The sequence below is a fragment of the Vipera berus genome, assembly GCF_964194415.1.
Source record: "Vipera berus genome assembly, chromosome: 6".
Classification (NCBI taxonomy): Eukaryota; Metazoa; Chordata; class Lepidosauria; order Squamata; family Viperidae; genus Vipera; species Vipera berus.
Window position 1 is genome coordinate 13959257 of NC_138208.1, and position 16291 is coordinate 13975547.

At 40.3% G+C, this 16291-nt stretch overlaps 1 protein-coding gene across 1 annotated transcript in view; it reads left to right on the forward strand.

The window, feature by feature from the left end:
- SCUBE1 (signal peptide, CUB domain and EGF like domain containing 1) overlaps positions 1–16291 on the forward strand; it is a 234118-nt gene that overhangs the window by 28024 nt on the left and 189803 nt on the right. Inside the window, exon 3 of the mRNA XM_081331381.1 lies at positions 16094–16222. Coding sequence (XP_081187507.1) covers positions 16094–16222 — 129 coding nt within the window. The remainder of the gene's footprint in view (positions 1–16093; positions 16223–16291) is intronic.

Here is a 16291-nt window from a genome sequence, read left to right on the forward strand (position 1 = left end):
GACTTTGAGTCTCTTCTATTTCTGAAAATGTTCCATTGTGTGAACAAGTAAGGTCAAATAGCCATCCTGATGTAGAGAGGAATTATAAGAGTGAAAGCATTTAACCTATAAATTCAGTGTTTGATGCTGCTTGGTATTGAGATTGATCTTTGCACCATTAGAACAAATTTGTACTTGGGGTACCAACACGGCACCTAAGGTCACCACCATCACCACATGGGCAGAGGCCACACTTTGGCAATGGCCAGGCTTCCTGGATTAAAGGGTGGTCAGCCCAAGCCATCACTTTTATCACAATTTTTCCCCCAGCAATTAAATCTGCCTATTAAGTTTCTCTGTCTTTCAATTCTGGAGCTGACATTTTCAAATGAATTTTAAACATGACATGAATTTTTTTCCCCTTCAGCTTTAGCACAATTCTGTAACAACCTAAAATAGTTGTCAACGTTGCTAACATCGGATGTTCTTGCTTTGACAACAGATGGAAATGTAACCATTTTCTCTATTGCTTTTAGAATTAGTTGCTGCTGGGAGGGGGAATAGGGCTGAGGGTCCAGCTAGTCCAGTGATGGTAAACCTTTTAGAGACTGAGTGCCCAAACTGCAACCCAAAACCCACTTATTTATTGCAAAGTGCCAACACGGCAATTTCATCTGAATACTGAGGTTTTAGTTTAGAAAAAAACAACAACTCACACATTAACATCTTTTGTCTTAAAAGAAAAACACAATAACAAAGCTTTGAATAATACAAACAACTTTTTACTGAAAGGTAAAAAATTTGCATTTGGCACGCTTTTGAACAATTAATGCGATTTTTTGCTGTTGTATGCATGCTGATAATTTGTCTAACCTTGGCTCATACTTTGTAAGTTTGGGAGCAACACATGAAGCACTCAGGTCATCTGTTTCTGGTGTCAGATTTTATATAATTAAAAGCTGAAAACAACACTCTCTCTCCAGAGGGTTGTTTTGGCTAGGAAGGGGCTTGAGAAATGGCTTTTTCCTGTGAAAACCTAGCCAAAGAACAAGGCGCATGTGCCCACAGAGAGGGCTCTGAGTGCCCTCTCTGGCATGCGTGCCATAGGTTTGCCACCACTGAGCTAGTCATTACAATAATAACTTAATCGTGGGAACCCAAAGACATTGGGCCCAGAGCTGATAGTGTTTTGAGGGGCTGGAGAGCTGGGGAGACAGCCCGCGCTTCAAGCTAATTGAGAAATGTGTTTTTGGTTTCAACTATGTAGTGCCGATACTTTGTTTCTCGAATAAAAGATTCTTTAAGGTAAACAATACCTCGAAGTTCTTTTGAAGAGTTTCATCGGAACTATGACAATAGTATTAAGTCTGTGTATTAAGACAAACAGTTTCCCATGAATGCACATTACCAGCATGAACAAATGTTTGAGGTCTAAATGCAGTAGAAACATCAGTCTTTTTCAGTACTGCCTGTCTCAAGTCCTCACTTCCCCAAAATGTAAATAAGACTTTGAGGCACAATCCCAAGCTATCTGGACTTGATACAAAGAGGCTTACTCCATATTATAAAACCACACCTAATGGATCTCGGATTGGGGAATATTAGTTTTATAGGCATGAGACATCACTCTACCTCATCAGTGACATAAATGATGCAAATAATATAGTTTTATCTGAAGTTAAAATAGGAGATTCCCAGAAGTGATGTACAATCTTTAGGAGTAAACCCCAGTTTTTATCAAAGCTTGGTCTCTTCTTTCTAACAACGTAAAACCTAGCGAGACATAATTATTGTTTGTCAGGAGGAAAGTTGATTCTGGAACAGTGAAAACAGTATGTTTTCCTTAATGACAACTAATTTCATAGTTCAGACTTGTCTCTGAGCTCAGCTTTTCCTGGATGTGAAGCAAGCATCTGTGACCCATCTTTGCTCAACTTCTGGGCTGCCAACTGATCCTGAAGACAGCAAATCCGGCCGTTCTCAACAGATTCTGGACACTTTCTGGGATGTTTTAATAGGGTTTTATTCTATGGAAAGTGCAGCTGGGAGCTTGTAACCTAGAGTGTGCAACTCTGTTTTCCCTTCCATCTCTAGCAGCTTCTCGTGTTTAAAATCTGAGGCTGAAGGCAGCTGTGAAAACCCCACAAGGAAAATAAAGCAGCTGCCAGTTGTTTCCAAATAGGACATTTTATTCCCGATGTGTTTCAGAGTAAAACTTGTAATTAAAGAGCACTAAAAATGAGCAGAATGAAGGATAGCAGCACCAAAAGCTGATTTGATAACATTTCGTAAACAATAAAAGTTGTTTACAAACAAAACAATTCCATGCATACCCACATATAAATAATGTGTACATGTACTTGTATGCACACATGCAGGCACACACACACACACATGTGCACACACATGATCAGGAAGATCAATATGCCAACAGGATTTGTCAAAAACAGATTATGTCAATCAAATCTTACTGCATTTTTGACAAAGTGACTAAATTAGTGGACTAGCAAAATGCTGTAGACGTGGACTTCAGTAAGGCATTTAATAAGTAGACCACAACCTACTACTTGTTAAAATAGAAAAATGTGGGTTATACAGCATCACCACCAGATGGATTCGTAACTGGCTGACCAATTGCATTCAATATATAGTCCTTACTGGAACCACATCTATAGGAGGGAATTACGCAGTGGAGTATCTCAAGGTTCAGTCTTAAGGCCCAGTACTCTTCAGTGTCTTATGAACCATTTATATCAGGGGATACAAGGGGGACTCATCAAACTTGCAGATGGCATCAAACTGATGGAAATAGCCAACACTCCAGGATCTCAACGGACTTGAATGCTGGGCCCTATCCAACGAAATGAAATCCAGTGGTAAGAAGCATAAGGTATTTACACTTAGGCCTGAAAAATGAAATGCACAGGTATAGAATGGCAGTAACTGAGAGAGATCTGGGAGTTCTGGTGGACAGCCACTTAAATAGGAGCCAGCAATGTGCTGTGGCTGCCAAAAAAACCACAACCATATTTAATGGTTTTAATGCCATATTTAATACTGATTAACCAGAAATCAGAAAACTATGCTTATTTTCTTATGATCCTAAAGATCACCTGTAACTTTAATCTTTAAGAGCCACTCTTAGAAATTACGTTTTAAAAGCTAAGGATATGTAAAGAATGCTATTTTGCATTGCTCCATTATCATTAAATCACTCAGTTCCTTATAATGATTTGATGGTTCTCAAGTCACCAGCACTTTCTGTCTCTAAGGAAGCTTTTATAAGCCCCTCATCTATCTCTTTTCTCTTCTTCTAGACTCTTTTTATGGCCTTTGATTTTTTTTTCCAAGGTTCAGGTTTTTTTCTAATGATTTTGCTTTTGCATCATGAATCTTAAAATATTGAAGGTTTTGTTTCAATATTAATGCTTCCAGTAACCTGTCTGGTTTTATTTCATTCAGCATTGAATTATTTATTCTTCTTGCAATCCAAGGCAATCTCAACCTTCATCTCCAGCATCACAATTCAAAGACGTCTAATTTTCTTTGTTCGGAATATTTGATTCTTTCCCAGGCATATGTTAGAATTGGGAAAAGCAGGGCCTTGGTAGAGTATATCTTTGCATGACTCTGCACTTTAATTTGGTTTTTGTCATAGTCTTCCTTTCAAGGAGCAAATGGTTCTTTTTTTATATCCTTTGTGAAGGTACTTGTAAAGCCTAGGAAGATAATGACTGTTACCATTTCAGTTTCTTCTGCTCCCATATATATTGGGCTAGTGTTGCTTCCTGACATAGTCATAAGAGTGGTGTTGTATGTTGTGTGTATGCTATAATATTAAGCAGCAGTCAGACTTTCCCCATCTCTTCTTTCACCTTCAACAATGAAGTCTTAAACCAGGGGTCTTCAAACTTGGCCCTTTTATGACTGGTGGACTTCAACTCCCAGAAGTCTGAGAGTTGAAGTCCACCAGTCATAAAAGGGCCAAGTTTGAAGACCCCTGGTTTAAGACTTCCTCATTTCCAGCATTAAAGTGGCATCATCAGCATATCTGTTGATGTTTCTCCTAGCAATTTTAATTCCAATTTCTGTTTCTTTTGGTCAAGTATTTCTCATGATATATGCTGCATATAAGTTGATAGTATACAATCTTCATATATTCCTTTCCAAACCTTTAACTATTTAGTTATTCCATATCCTGTTCTAATTATGGCTTCCTTGTGATGACTGTAATTTTTCAATAGGCAGATAACACGGCCCTGTGCATGTTTGTACGGCTAGCCACAGCTTGTTGTGGTCTCCATAATCAAAAGCATTACTATAATCAGGAAAGTAAAAAAATCCCTCTTTTTTTGAACTTCCTGATCTTCTTCATTATCCACTGGATGCTAGCAATGTGATCTTTGGTTCTCTTGCTTCTATTTTGTTCTTAAATCTACTATTTACATTATATTGTAAATATGCAGGTCTTGGTTTCAGAGACAGGGACAAACACAGTGAAGGTGTTCAATATTGCTTTTCCTTTAGTATGATTACATCTTCTCCAAACTGATATTCTGTATAATATCTAGTTTACAAATATGCTAGTCTTTGGTGAGAAATTAAATACAAACATACTATTAAGAGGAATACAAACTTCTCTAAAACATGTGTTTCCTGATCTGAATTTGTCCCTAATATATCCTTCCCTTCCATTACATTATTTGAGAAGAAAATGTTGTGCCTCAATCCATTTATCTTAATTGCTTTGTATCTTAATAGAGGTTTACTAACCAAAGAACCAAATTATTGCTTGAATTAAGCTGTTCTAAACTTAATTAAAAGCTTTCCTTTATAATTAAAAATAGCCCACAATAAGGGAAAAAAACATGAAAAATCTCTTTTAAATGGCTTGTTTAAAATACCTTTAGACAATAACACAGTCTCTATGTAACTGCTCATTATGTAGAAGTATTGCAGTTAATTAAAATTATAAAAAGCTCCATTCATGTGGGATTGCATTATATTCTGCTGATACAACTTTAGTTTTTAGAAATGCTATGATAACAGAATTTGGAGATGAACTGGGGCAGAGGGGCCTTTTACACTTTTGAGCTTTTAAAATTCATAAATTGCCAACTGAAATTCACATATTTGCATTTTTAAAATATTACAAAACTGTCTGACCATTTTCAAGGTAAAATGTGCAGATTCAAGGGTTTCACAGACAAGCTTGTGCAGTTCTTAGCAACATTTTTCAGAAGTATTTACTCTTGCTTTCTTCATGGGGCTGAGAAGAATTGGCCCAAAGTCACCCAGCTAGCTTTTTGCCAAAGGCATAACTAGAATTCATGCTTGTCTGTTTTCTAGCCTGGTGCCTTAACCTACTAACCCAAGCTGGCTCTCATTTTAAGTTTTGAACAAAACCAAAAAAGATGTCTCTGCTTTGGCAATTCTTTTGATAGTCTGGAGGTAATTTACTTCATGTTAGTTATATTATGAATGAAGCAGATCTTTCAGTCACATACATGAAAATAAACAGCAAGTTGATTTCCAGAATATGTATTCCTATATATATTTTGTTTCTATTCTAAGCAATTTTATAATTGCTCATACAAAACAGTAAAATGCCTATAGCAGCAAGATCATATGAAGTGTTAGTACCACTTTATAGTCCCTTGGTAAGATTACACTTGTAATAGTGCACCCAGTTTTGGCTGCCACAATAAAAAAAAGATGTTGGGACTCTAGAAAGTGTGCTGAGAAGAGCAATAAAGATTATTAGGGACCAGAGGGTAAAACATATAAAGAAATAGTTGCAATAACTGAATATGTCTAATCTAATGAAAAGAAGGACTAGGGTTGACATGAAAGCAGTATTCCAATATCTAAGGGGGTGCCACAAAGATGAGGGGGTCACCCTATTCTCCAAACCACCTAAAGGCAAGGACAAGAAACTAATCAAGGAGAGAACCAACCTAGAAATAAGGAGAAATTTCATGACAGAATAATTAACCAGTGGAACGGCTTGCCTTCATAAATTGTGGATGCTCCATCACTGGAGGTTTTTAAGAAGAGATTGGACAATCATCTGTCTGAAATGGTATAGGGTCTCCTTCTTGAATAGGGGGTTAGATCTCTAAAGTCCCTTCCAACTCTCCAGTCCTGTCCTATCCTTGACTTGGACATAGTCTCACTAAAACTTTTATTTATTTTATTTATTAAATGTATATAGCCGTTCTTCTCATAAACATCAGTCTCTTAACTTCCTCAAAGGTTCATCAAGATGCTCTCAAGACAAATTTAATTCCAAGTAGTTGCATCCATGCATTTTTCTTGGCAGTGAAATGAAAATGTTCTGTTTCATTGTTTTTTTTGTTTCCTGTCTAGCCAATGACCTTGGAATCCCCAGGGAATCCCACATCTAAGTACTAACCTGGGGCAACCCTGCTTACTTTTTGGACATCAGCCAAGGTCAGCTGGCTGCTACCCCAAGCTCAGGTAGACAGCAAGTACAAATCCTGTTGACAGATTCATGTAATTTTCTTGTCAACAGTACAAAAATGGTTTCCATTGCCTTCTTCCAAGATGTGCTTTTGACTTCTTAATCTAGGCTACGTCTTTGAATTCCCCTGTAATTCCCTATCTAAGAACTAACTGGGATGAACTAGGGGTTCCACATAACTGATCACTGTACTCTCCAGAGCTGCATTCAAAGTCATGGCCTTCCAACTAAACATTTTGGCTTCCAGGGAGAGATTGAGGAGACATTCCAAAATTGGGAGGGTGGACTTTTGTACTCATTTGACAAAGTTTCTGATTGTGACATTTGCATCTATGCAAGAGGTAAACCTGGGAACACAACATAGTAAAGGTAAAGGTAAAGATTCCCCCGCACATGTGTGCTAGTCGTTTCTGACTCTAGGGGCCAGTGCTCATCTCCGTTTCAAAGCCGAAGAGCCAGCGCTTGTCTGAGGATGTCTCCGTGGTCATGTGGCCGGCATGACTGGATGCCAAAGGCGCACAGAATGCTGTTACCTTCCCATCATAGTGGTCCCTATTTTTCTACTTGCATTTTTACGTGCTTTCGAACTGCTAGGTTGGTAGAAGCTGGGACAAGTAACAGGCGGTCACTCTGTTACGCGGCACTCGGGATTCGACCCGCCAAACTGCTGACCTTCTGATCGACAGGCTCAGTGTCCTAACCCACTGAGCCACTGAGTTCCTTACACATCATAGTACCTGAAAGAAATTTCTCAAAAAAGTAGAGTGTAGTGATTCCATCATTAAGGTGTTTTATATGGTCCTATCTGTATACGATACAGAAGGTATACTCGGGTTTTATCAATAAATACTTTAATTGTAGTTAAACTAGTGGTTAAGGCAATAGACTAGAAACCAGAAGGCTGTTAGTTCAAACTCTGTTTTAGGCATGAAAGCCAGCTGGGTGACTTTGGGCTACCCAAATACCTATAAATGCAGGAAACAAACAAACAAGGAAGGGTGTAGTGGGGTTCCCCGGGGCTCTGTTCTGGGCCCAGTGCTCTTCAACGTCGTCATCAACGATTTGGATGAGGGGATAGATGGGGATTTCATCAAATTTGCAGATGACACCAAGCTGGCAGGAATAGCCAACACTCCAGAAGATTGGCTTAAGATACAGGAGGAACTTGTCAGAATTGAACATTGGGTGCTATCTAACAAAATGAAATTCAGTGGTGAAAAAAGTAAGGTTCTACATTTAGGCAAGAAAAACCAAATGCACAGGTATAGTATAGGTGGTACCTTGCTCAATAGTAGTTACTGTGAGAGGGATCTCAGAGTCCTAGTGGACAATCACTTAAATATGAGCCAGCAGTGTGCTGCAGTTACCAAAAAAGCCAGCACAGTGCTAGGCTGCGTTAACAGAGGGATAGAATCCAGATCACACGAAGTGTTAATACCGCTTTACAATGCCTTGGTAAGGCCACACCTGGAATACTGCATCCAGTTTTGGTCACCAAGATGTAAAAAAAATGTTGAGACTCTACAAAGAGTACAGAGAAGAGCAACAAAGATGATTAGGGGACTGGAGGCTAAAACATATAGGGAATGGTTGCTGGAATTGGGTATGTGTAGTTTAACGAAGAGAAAGGTGAGGGGTGACATGATAGCAGTGTTCCAATATCTCGGGGGCGGCCACAAAGAAGAGAGAGTCAAGCTATTCTCCAAAGCACCTGAAAGCAGGACAAGAAGCAATGGATGGAAACCAATCAAGGAGAAAAGCAATCTAGAACTAAGGAGAAACTTCCTGACAGTTAGAACAATTAACCAGTGGAACAACCTGCCTCCAGAAACGGTGAATGCTCCAACACTGGAAGTTTTAAAGAAGAGACTGGACAGCCATTTGTCTGAAATGGCATAGGGTTTCCTGCCTGAGCAGGGGGTTGGACTAGATGACCTCCAAGGTCCCTTCCAACTTTATTATTATTATTATAAATAAATACACTGGTCTACATGGGAGCATCCTTCCCTAAAGCCAACCTGTTCATTGCCAGGATATGTTCTGCCTCAACCAAATCAAGCAACATTTCTCTTAATTGAATGACGTTCCATGCAATAGTGGATCAGTTGTAGATTGAGGGTGGAGGTTTGTTCTCCGAGCTTGTGGGTTGGTTTCTGAACATTTCATTACCAGGATAGGTAACATCTACAGGGGAGTTTGGGGATGTCAGTATCAGTTTACAAGGGCTTCAGGTGTGGGTGTGTCGAGTGAGGATGGGTCTTGGGATGGGGAGGTTACATCAGGTCAGGGTCATTGGGAGGTGAACTTCTGGTTATGGGGGGCTTGCATGGGTTGGTTGAGGGTTGTTGCTGTCTCTGATTGACTGTGCAGTTGATTTGGATTCTGGGAGGTTTGTAGGCTGGTTGTAGGTCAAAGTGTCTGTTGATGGAATTGCTTGTGGAGTGCCAAGCTACAATGAACTCAAGTTACTAGCTTGGCCAATGATTTTTGTGTTGCTCTGCTGAAGATGTTGTTGTTGTTGTTAGCTGCAAAGTCGTGTCCGACCCATCGCGACCACATGGACAACGTTCCTCCAGGCCTTCCTGTCCTCTACCATCTTCTGGAGTCTATTTAGGCTCATGCCTACTGCTTCAGTGACTCCATCCAGTCACCTCATTCTCTGTCGTCCCCTTCTTCTCTTGCCCTCAACCTTTCCCAGCATTAGGCTCTTCTCCAATGAGTCCTTCCTTCTCATAAGGTGGCCAAAATATTTGAGTTTCAGCTTCAGGATCTGGCCTTCTAAAGAGCAGTCAGGGTCAGTGGCGTAGCGTGGGGGGTGCAGGGGGGGCGGGCCGCACCGGGCGCAACATCTGGGGGGGGCGTGCTCGCACTGAGCTGCTCAGGGAGCCCCAAGGGCTGCACAGAGTCGGCTTGGCTCCGCTCTCGAGCTGCTCTTTCTTGCAAAGCGAAACGAGTCCGGCAGGTGAGATGGGCGGCCACATAAACTGAATAAAATAAATAGAAGCGCCCAACTCTCCGCCCAGGCTCAGGCCAACTGCAAGCGCCCCGCAGGCGCCCCGGCAGGCTTGGCCGAGCGAAGACGGACCCGCCGGCCGGCTGGCCTAGCTTCGTGCGCATGCGTGGCTTTATTTAGCGGGGCTCACGTGCGAGCTTGAATGCAGCGGCTCTTGCAGGTCGGAGCCCCACCCAGCCGCCCTCGAGAGGGACCCGGAAGCATCCCGCATGCGCGCGGCTCTTCTTGGAAAGTCTACGCCGCTGCGGGGCGCGTCTTTTCGGCGGTGCCATGACGTCACCGGGTTAGGGGGCGCAAATTGCCCCGGGTGCTGACAACCCACGCTACGCCACTGGTCAGGGTTGCTCACCTCTAGGACTGACCGGTTTGAATGCCTTGCAGTCCAAGGGACTCGCAGGAGACTTCTCCAGCACCAGAGTTCAAAGGCCTCAATTCTTTGGCGCTCAGCCTTTCTTATGGTCCAACTTTCACTGCCATACATTGCAACTGGGAAGACCATAGCCTTGACTATACGCACATTTGTTGACAGGGTGATGTCTCTGCTTTTTAGTGTGCTGTCTAGATTTGCCATGGCTTTCCTCCCCAGGAGCAAGCATCTTTTAATTTCTTGGCTGCAGTCCCCATCTGCGGTGATCTTGGAGCCCAGGAAAATAAAATCTGTCACTACCTCCATTTCTTCCCCATCTATTTGCCAGGAATTGAGAGGGCCGGATGCCATGATCACTGAAGATGTTACTAGCCTGGTAACGAAACATTCTTAAGAGAATGACCCTTCACCTTCAGTAGTGTTCTATACATTCTGCTGATGATATGAAGCATACTAATGCCTGTTTTTTTTAAAAAAAAAATTCTAGTCCCAATTCCCATAGAGATTTTGCTGTATTATTAATATAAACGAAAAGGGAAGCTATGGTGAAGGTCCACCATTCTAAATAACTACTATGAATTTTATAGGGATAAAGTCATCACCAGGGGCATTTTCCTGTTTTGATCTGCTTGGCCAAAGAGCCCATTGCACAACACACACACACACACACACACACAGAGAGAGAGAGAGAGAGAGAGAGAGAGAGAGAGAGAGAGAGAGAGAGAGAGAGAGAAATTTGCACCATTATGGCTGCCATGGTTGACTTTTTTTGCCATGCCTTGCAATGCCCTTGGTATGGTCAATGATCCCAAGCTCTGATAATACAGTAGAATTCCCCCCTCCCTTTTGAATTTCTGAATTTTTCCTGGTTTTTTCTTTCCTGTTGACATTACAGCAAACTTTTAGTATTTCTTTATTGCTGCAACCAGTCCTGAGGGTTTGTATAATTATATGCAACCTTGGCCACGGTAATCACCAGGCGGGAAAGAAAGAGCGCTCCTTACCATAAAGATAATTGTCATTAACTTGGACAATTATCTTTGTCGGTGTATATGTGACTGGTTGTTTTTTTTTTCTTCATTTTTGACCGCATGGCAAAATAGATGTACAATCTTTTGCTCAGTTGCTCAGTCCTTGCATATGATCAGAGACAAACATTTTATCCTTTTGGGTAAATGGATAACTAAGGCTAACCAGGCTGATCATATGAACAGAAAGAAAGACAGAAAGAAATATCCCCCACTTTCTCCCATAGTTAGTGAAAAATGTGTAGACTGATGGTTGACTAATAACAGATACCCCAGTCCTAGTATGTTAATTAACAACCTCTCCTTCTGCTCCTCATGGGTTATTATCAAAGCTGTTCCGCTTCTGTCTTTTCTTTCTCTCCCTAATAAACATCAGGTTTTCTTTCTTTAGCTCTTCCATTCCCATTGATCACCCTTGACCTTGTCTCCACAAACAATCCTTCAGGGTTTTTTTTTTTTTTTACAATTTCCTCAGGCCTAACATCTTGAAAATATCATGAAAGCTAGAAAACAATAAAATGAAGAGGCATGTGGCATGTTTTTAATTGATTTTCGTAGGGTTTTCAAAAATCATGTCAACTACAAGCCTATAATGCTTACAGGCAAAATGCCTTCATCGTAACAAAGGCATCTCTTGATATACATACAAGTCTCACTCAAAAGAAGCTAGAAAAAGTACTTTATTTACTTTGCTGGAAATCAAATGAATACCATTATCATGCAAGTATCTTTTTCTATGATTGGCATTCAATAAGTCATTAGTAATATGTGATGATGGGTGTCATCATTTAGTCATAAATAATGGATGAATACAGACACATACTCTCTCTCAAACACACTATTGTATTCCCTTAAGGAAATACATGCTACAATAGGTACGGTATAAGAGGCAAATGCCTAATTTACAGTGTTTCCTTGGGGAAAAAGTAGCATCTAATCCTTTCATCCAAAAATAGGTAATTGTAGATTTTTAAATCATACAGAAAATCTGGAATGTCCTTCCCTCACCCCCACATACATACAAAGCCTGAAATATTTCTTACTCCCCACCTATGGAAAAGGCTTAGATTCGTTACTTTTGGCTGGACTTATTAGCCGCCACCATTATTATTTGTGGTCAGTTCTGACCACAATGTCGCTTCAAACATAGAACTCAAGAGGAAAGGGTGAGGTTAGTGCTATCTTAGATCTGTTTGGAAAAGGCCAGGAGCTACACAAATCTTTCTAAGTATGAACTTCCTTTCCATCTTCACCTTATTTTAAGAATCAGGTGTGAGCCATATGGGCTGTATAACATTGAATGATGGGAGCTTGTTTTGATGGTGATAACAATTTTAAAAGAATCCTTGTATTCTTCCTCTCCCCCACCCCCACTCCCTCCCCCCCCAAAAAAAACAAGACAGGAGTGAGAATCTTAATCTTAAAATCTTAAGAGTTCCTAGAATCCAGTATAATCCAGGTACAGGTGATAGAACAGGTTTAAATGAGCATCTTAGACTTTAAGAGTGCTCGTTTCAACAGACTTAGAACTTGGGAAGGATTCCATGGATGGTAATCCTAAAGGAGAAAACAACTCAAAAAGCTTGGGAAACTCTGAAAAATGAGATTATAAAAGCCGACTCTAACATAATACTACTGAGAAGAAAAAAAAGAGACCAAACCAGCATGGTTGCATAACAAACTCTCTGACAAACTGAGAGACGAAAAGGACAAGTTTAAAAAAGAATGAAAAGAGACACACACAACTAAAACAGAATACCAACAAATAGCCCGAATCTACAAAGCTCAAGTCAGAAATGCCAAGACTCACAATGAACTAAGACTTTCAACAAATATTGAAAATAATAAAAAATAATTTATTTCAATATGCAAAAATCAAGAAAAAAGTCAAGGAAACAATCAGTCCGCTAATGGAGAAAATGGCAAGTAGGTGACTGGTAACAAAGAGAAAGTGGAATTGTTTAATTCATTTTTTTGCACCTGTCTCTATGGAAAAGGGAAAAAATAGCCCAACCTACTAAAAAGCAGAACCACAAAAGACAGACTTGGAATATAAGTCAAAATAGCCAAGAAAATGGTAAGGCAACACCTATCTACTCTAGTTGAGTTCAGATCATCAGGAACAGATTACATCCATGGTTGTTTAAGTAGCTGGTAAAACCACTGTATCATATCTTTCAAAGATCCTGGAGCACCGGGGAACTACCAGAGGACTATGGAGCTAATGTGGTTCCAATTTTCTTAAAGGGACAAAAATGGATCCAGAAAACTACAGACTAATCAGCCTGATATCAATATTTGGGAAGATCATCGAAAAGAGAATAAAGCAAGTGATCTGTAAACACTTAGAAATAAACCAATGCTATTACTAGAAGCCAACATGGGTTTGTCAAAAAAAGATCATGCCAGACAAACTTTATTGCATTCTTTGACAAAGCGACCAAATTGATGGATCAGGGCAATACTGTGAATATACAGTAGAATACTTAGATTTCAGTAAGGCATTTGACAAAATTGACCACAGCCTACTTCTTGGTAAGATAGAAAAATGGTGGATAGACAGCAACTGCATCACCTGATGCATTCATAACCAACCATACTCAATTTTCCCAGATGTTCACAGACATGGTTACCTTTCTAAATTTATTTTCTTTTTCTTTAATCCTAGGGTACCATTGTTGCTCCACTGCTACAGTTATCAAAGCAAACGAGAGCAGGCTATTCCTTTTGTTCTTAGAATCCTCTTAGAAACTTTAGAGCAGACATGTCAAACTCGCGACGTCACATGACGTCGCGCGATGTATAAGAGCTTTTTCCCCATTGCCGGCAATGGGGTGGGCGTGGTTTCGTTGTGATGCATCTGGCCCGCGGGCCGGCAGTTTGACACCCCTGCTTTAGAGAATGAAGCTGCAAGAAATCTTCATAACCAAGTAGCAACATCCCTACCTTACAACTTATCTTTTTCTTTGTTTAAATCAAAAGTGAGAGTGAGAAGAAAAGTAAAGTATTCTTCATCTGACCTGGGTAGAAACCAAAAGGTTGCCTGCCATATGGGTGAAACAGAGGTGTGGTGGCAGAAGAAATGAAGAAAACATGGTGGTCAGGAGATGCACTGGACCTCGTGGTCTCCATGGGCCATGGTTAGGTCAACTGAAAGGAAGTGGTGATCAGCTGGGGACATAACCCAGCAGCCCAGGAAGAAGTGAATATACAAGGTAATGAACGGCCGGCCCTTGGAGGGGAACCTGACCATTAATATTCACCGCCTATTAGTTTCATCTTCTATGCTTCTTTGGTGCCATATCATTTATTTCAATTTGTGTTTCTTCAACGTTGTGCAAGTCTACCTGTTCATTTCAGATGCCCAAGAAGTATTTCCATGTAACTAACTACCGACACATCAGCAATCAAAATATTACATTTCAAGCCTTTTTCAGTACTCAAACTCTGCTGCCTGATTTCCCCAAGTGCAGCGTTTTGGAATTGGATAGCTGAGATTTATGCAGGCAGACGGCTTCCTGATGACTGCATTTCTACAGAGGTTCAAGAACATAAATTAATGAAAGTCAATTGCAATTTATGTTTCTCAAATTAGTTCCAGATCCCATTGTAAAAGGAGCATGGCATGAAAGAAAAACAGACATTCTAGCCAAATTCAGCTCTTGCTGGATGAAAGGCTGTCATCAGGCAATGTTCAGGATAGGAGCGTCTAGACTGTAGTTTAAGATTGTTCATTATTTTTCTTGCGGATAATTTTGACCCTTACCATAAAAGCATCATTTACTGCAGAGGCAGGAGACCAGGATCCTTAAGACATGCCCAATTTACAGTTCAAATCATCTCTCTCTTACAAATTATGATACACATACTTTTTCCCTTTTTCAAGCACATGACAGCTACACATTGTAGCAGTGTTAAGAATTCATTAGGGTTTGGCTGCCTGTGTGTGCTTGAAACTCCCCCCCCCAAGATTTAGGAACTTCCCGTGATTTTATTTTAAAAGGGGGGGGCATGTCTGAAATAGGAGCATGGGAAGCTACCTTATTGCACATTGGACCTCAGTCCACCTTGTTTAGTGCTAATGGTAGCAACTCCTCACACTTTGGGTCTAGAGTTTTTCCCTCCCCAAATAGGATAGTCCCAGGATTAAACTTGGAGGCTTCATGCAAAGCAGCCTTTCTATAACTTTTCACTTCAGATTTTCACTTTGTGATGGAAACAGGAGTCTGTGTTGGGAATGAGTTTCACAAGGAGGTTGTGGAAAATGTTTAGGACTCTGTGTCATTTATTACAGCTTTGGAAATCCTCTGAAAGAAGGGCCTTGCAATGTGTGAGAGCATGCATGTAAGGGGCATATTTCTCTTAACCATGAAAGCAGCCATGTTTTCCATAAGCTTGACATTTGTTCTGGCTACCTACTTCACAAGCCGCTCTGGTGCTTAATACAGTACATTCCTACTATAATGAATGTCAGTAGCCCATCTCCTTTAAACACATTTCCCTTTCACTCCAAAAGGGACAGACCAACAAACTAGGAGTCTGAATGGCAATAGTGAAGTGTGCCCATCCCACTTTTCCATGATTACAATAATTATGGGAGATACGTTGGGGGCACCCAGGGAAAGAACATAAACTTGGTCCATAACCACGCTGGCTGAGGAATTCAGGGAGTTGAAGTCCACAAGTCATAAAAGGGCCAAGTTTGAAGACCCCTGGTTTAGAATAAAGATTCCTTACTAGTAGTGAATGTCTAGGAAGCTTCAAGTAAGTTCTTGACAGCTAATGGTGCAGGAGTGTCCACTGGGTATGGTTAATAAAATCAAAATGGCAGCCACAGCGGTGTGATCAAAGCTCCATCTACTTTTTTACGGATCTCATGCGTACCCTACAGAGAGCCCTGTGAGCGTTGGGAATTTCACAAAATATATCGGATCTTGAATACAAAACAAGCATTTATTGATGTCCCACATAATAATGACATTTCTGGTTAGATTAAATGATTTTTTATGTATCCTTATAAATGAAATTATAGCATTTTAGCATTAATTCCCTTTATTGTTGTTGATTAGACCATTGGCCATATCAAAATTCAGAATAAAACAAACATTACAAAAGCATTTTAGCATTAATTTTACAATATTCATCCACAGTGATTTTTGTTAAACTTGGTATGATATACCTGGCACTATGGTTTTTTTCCTTCTTTTTTTCTTTATTTTTAGACATTGATGAATGTGAAAATGACTTCTACAATGGAGGCTGTGTACATGAATGCATCAATATTCCTGGGAACTACAGGTGTATGTGTTACGATGGCTTCATGTTGGCTGAAGATGGACACAATTGTCTTGGTGAGTCATTATAGTGCAGAAACCTGATAGTCATATGATACAATTTCTTATCTGTTAGATAGCATTCAT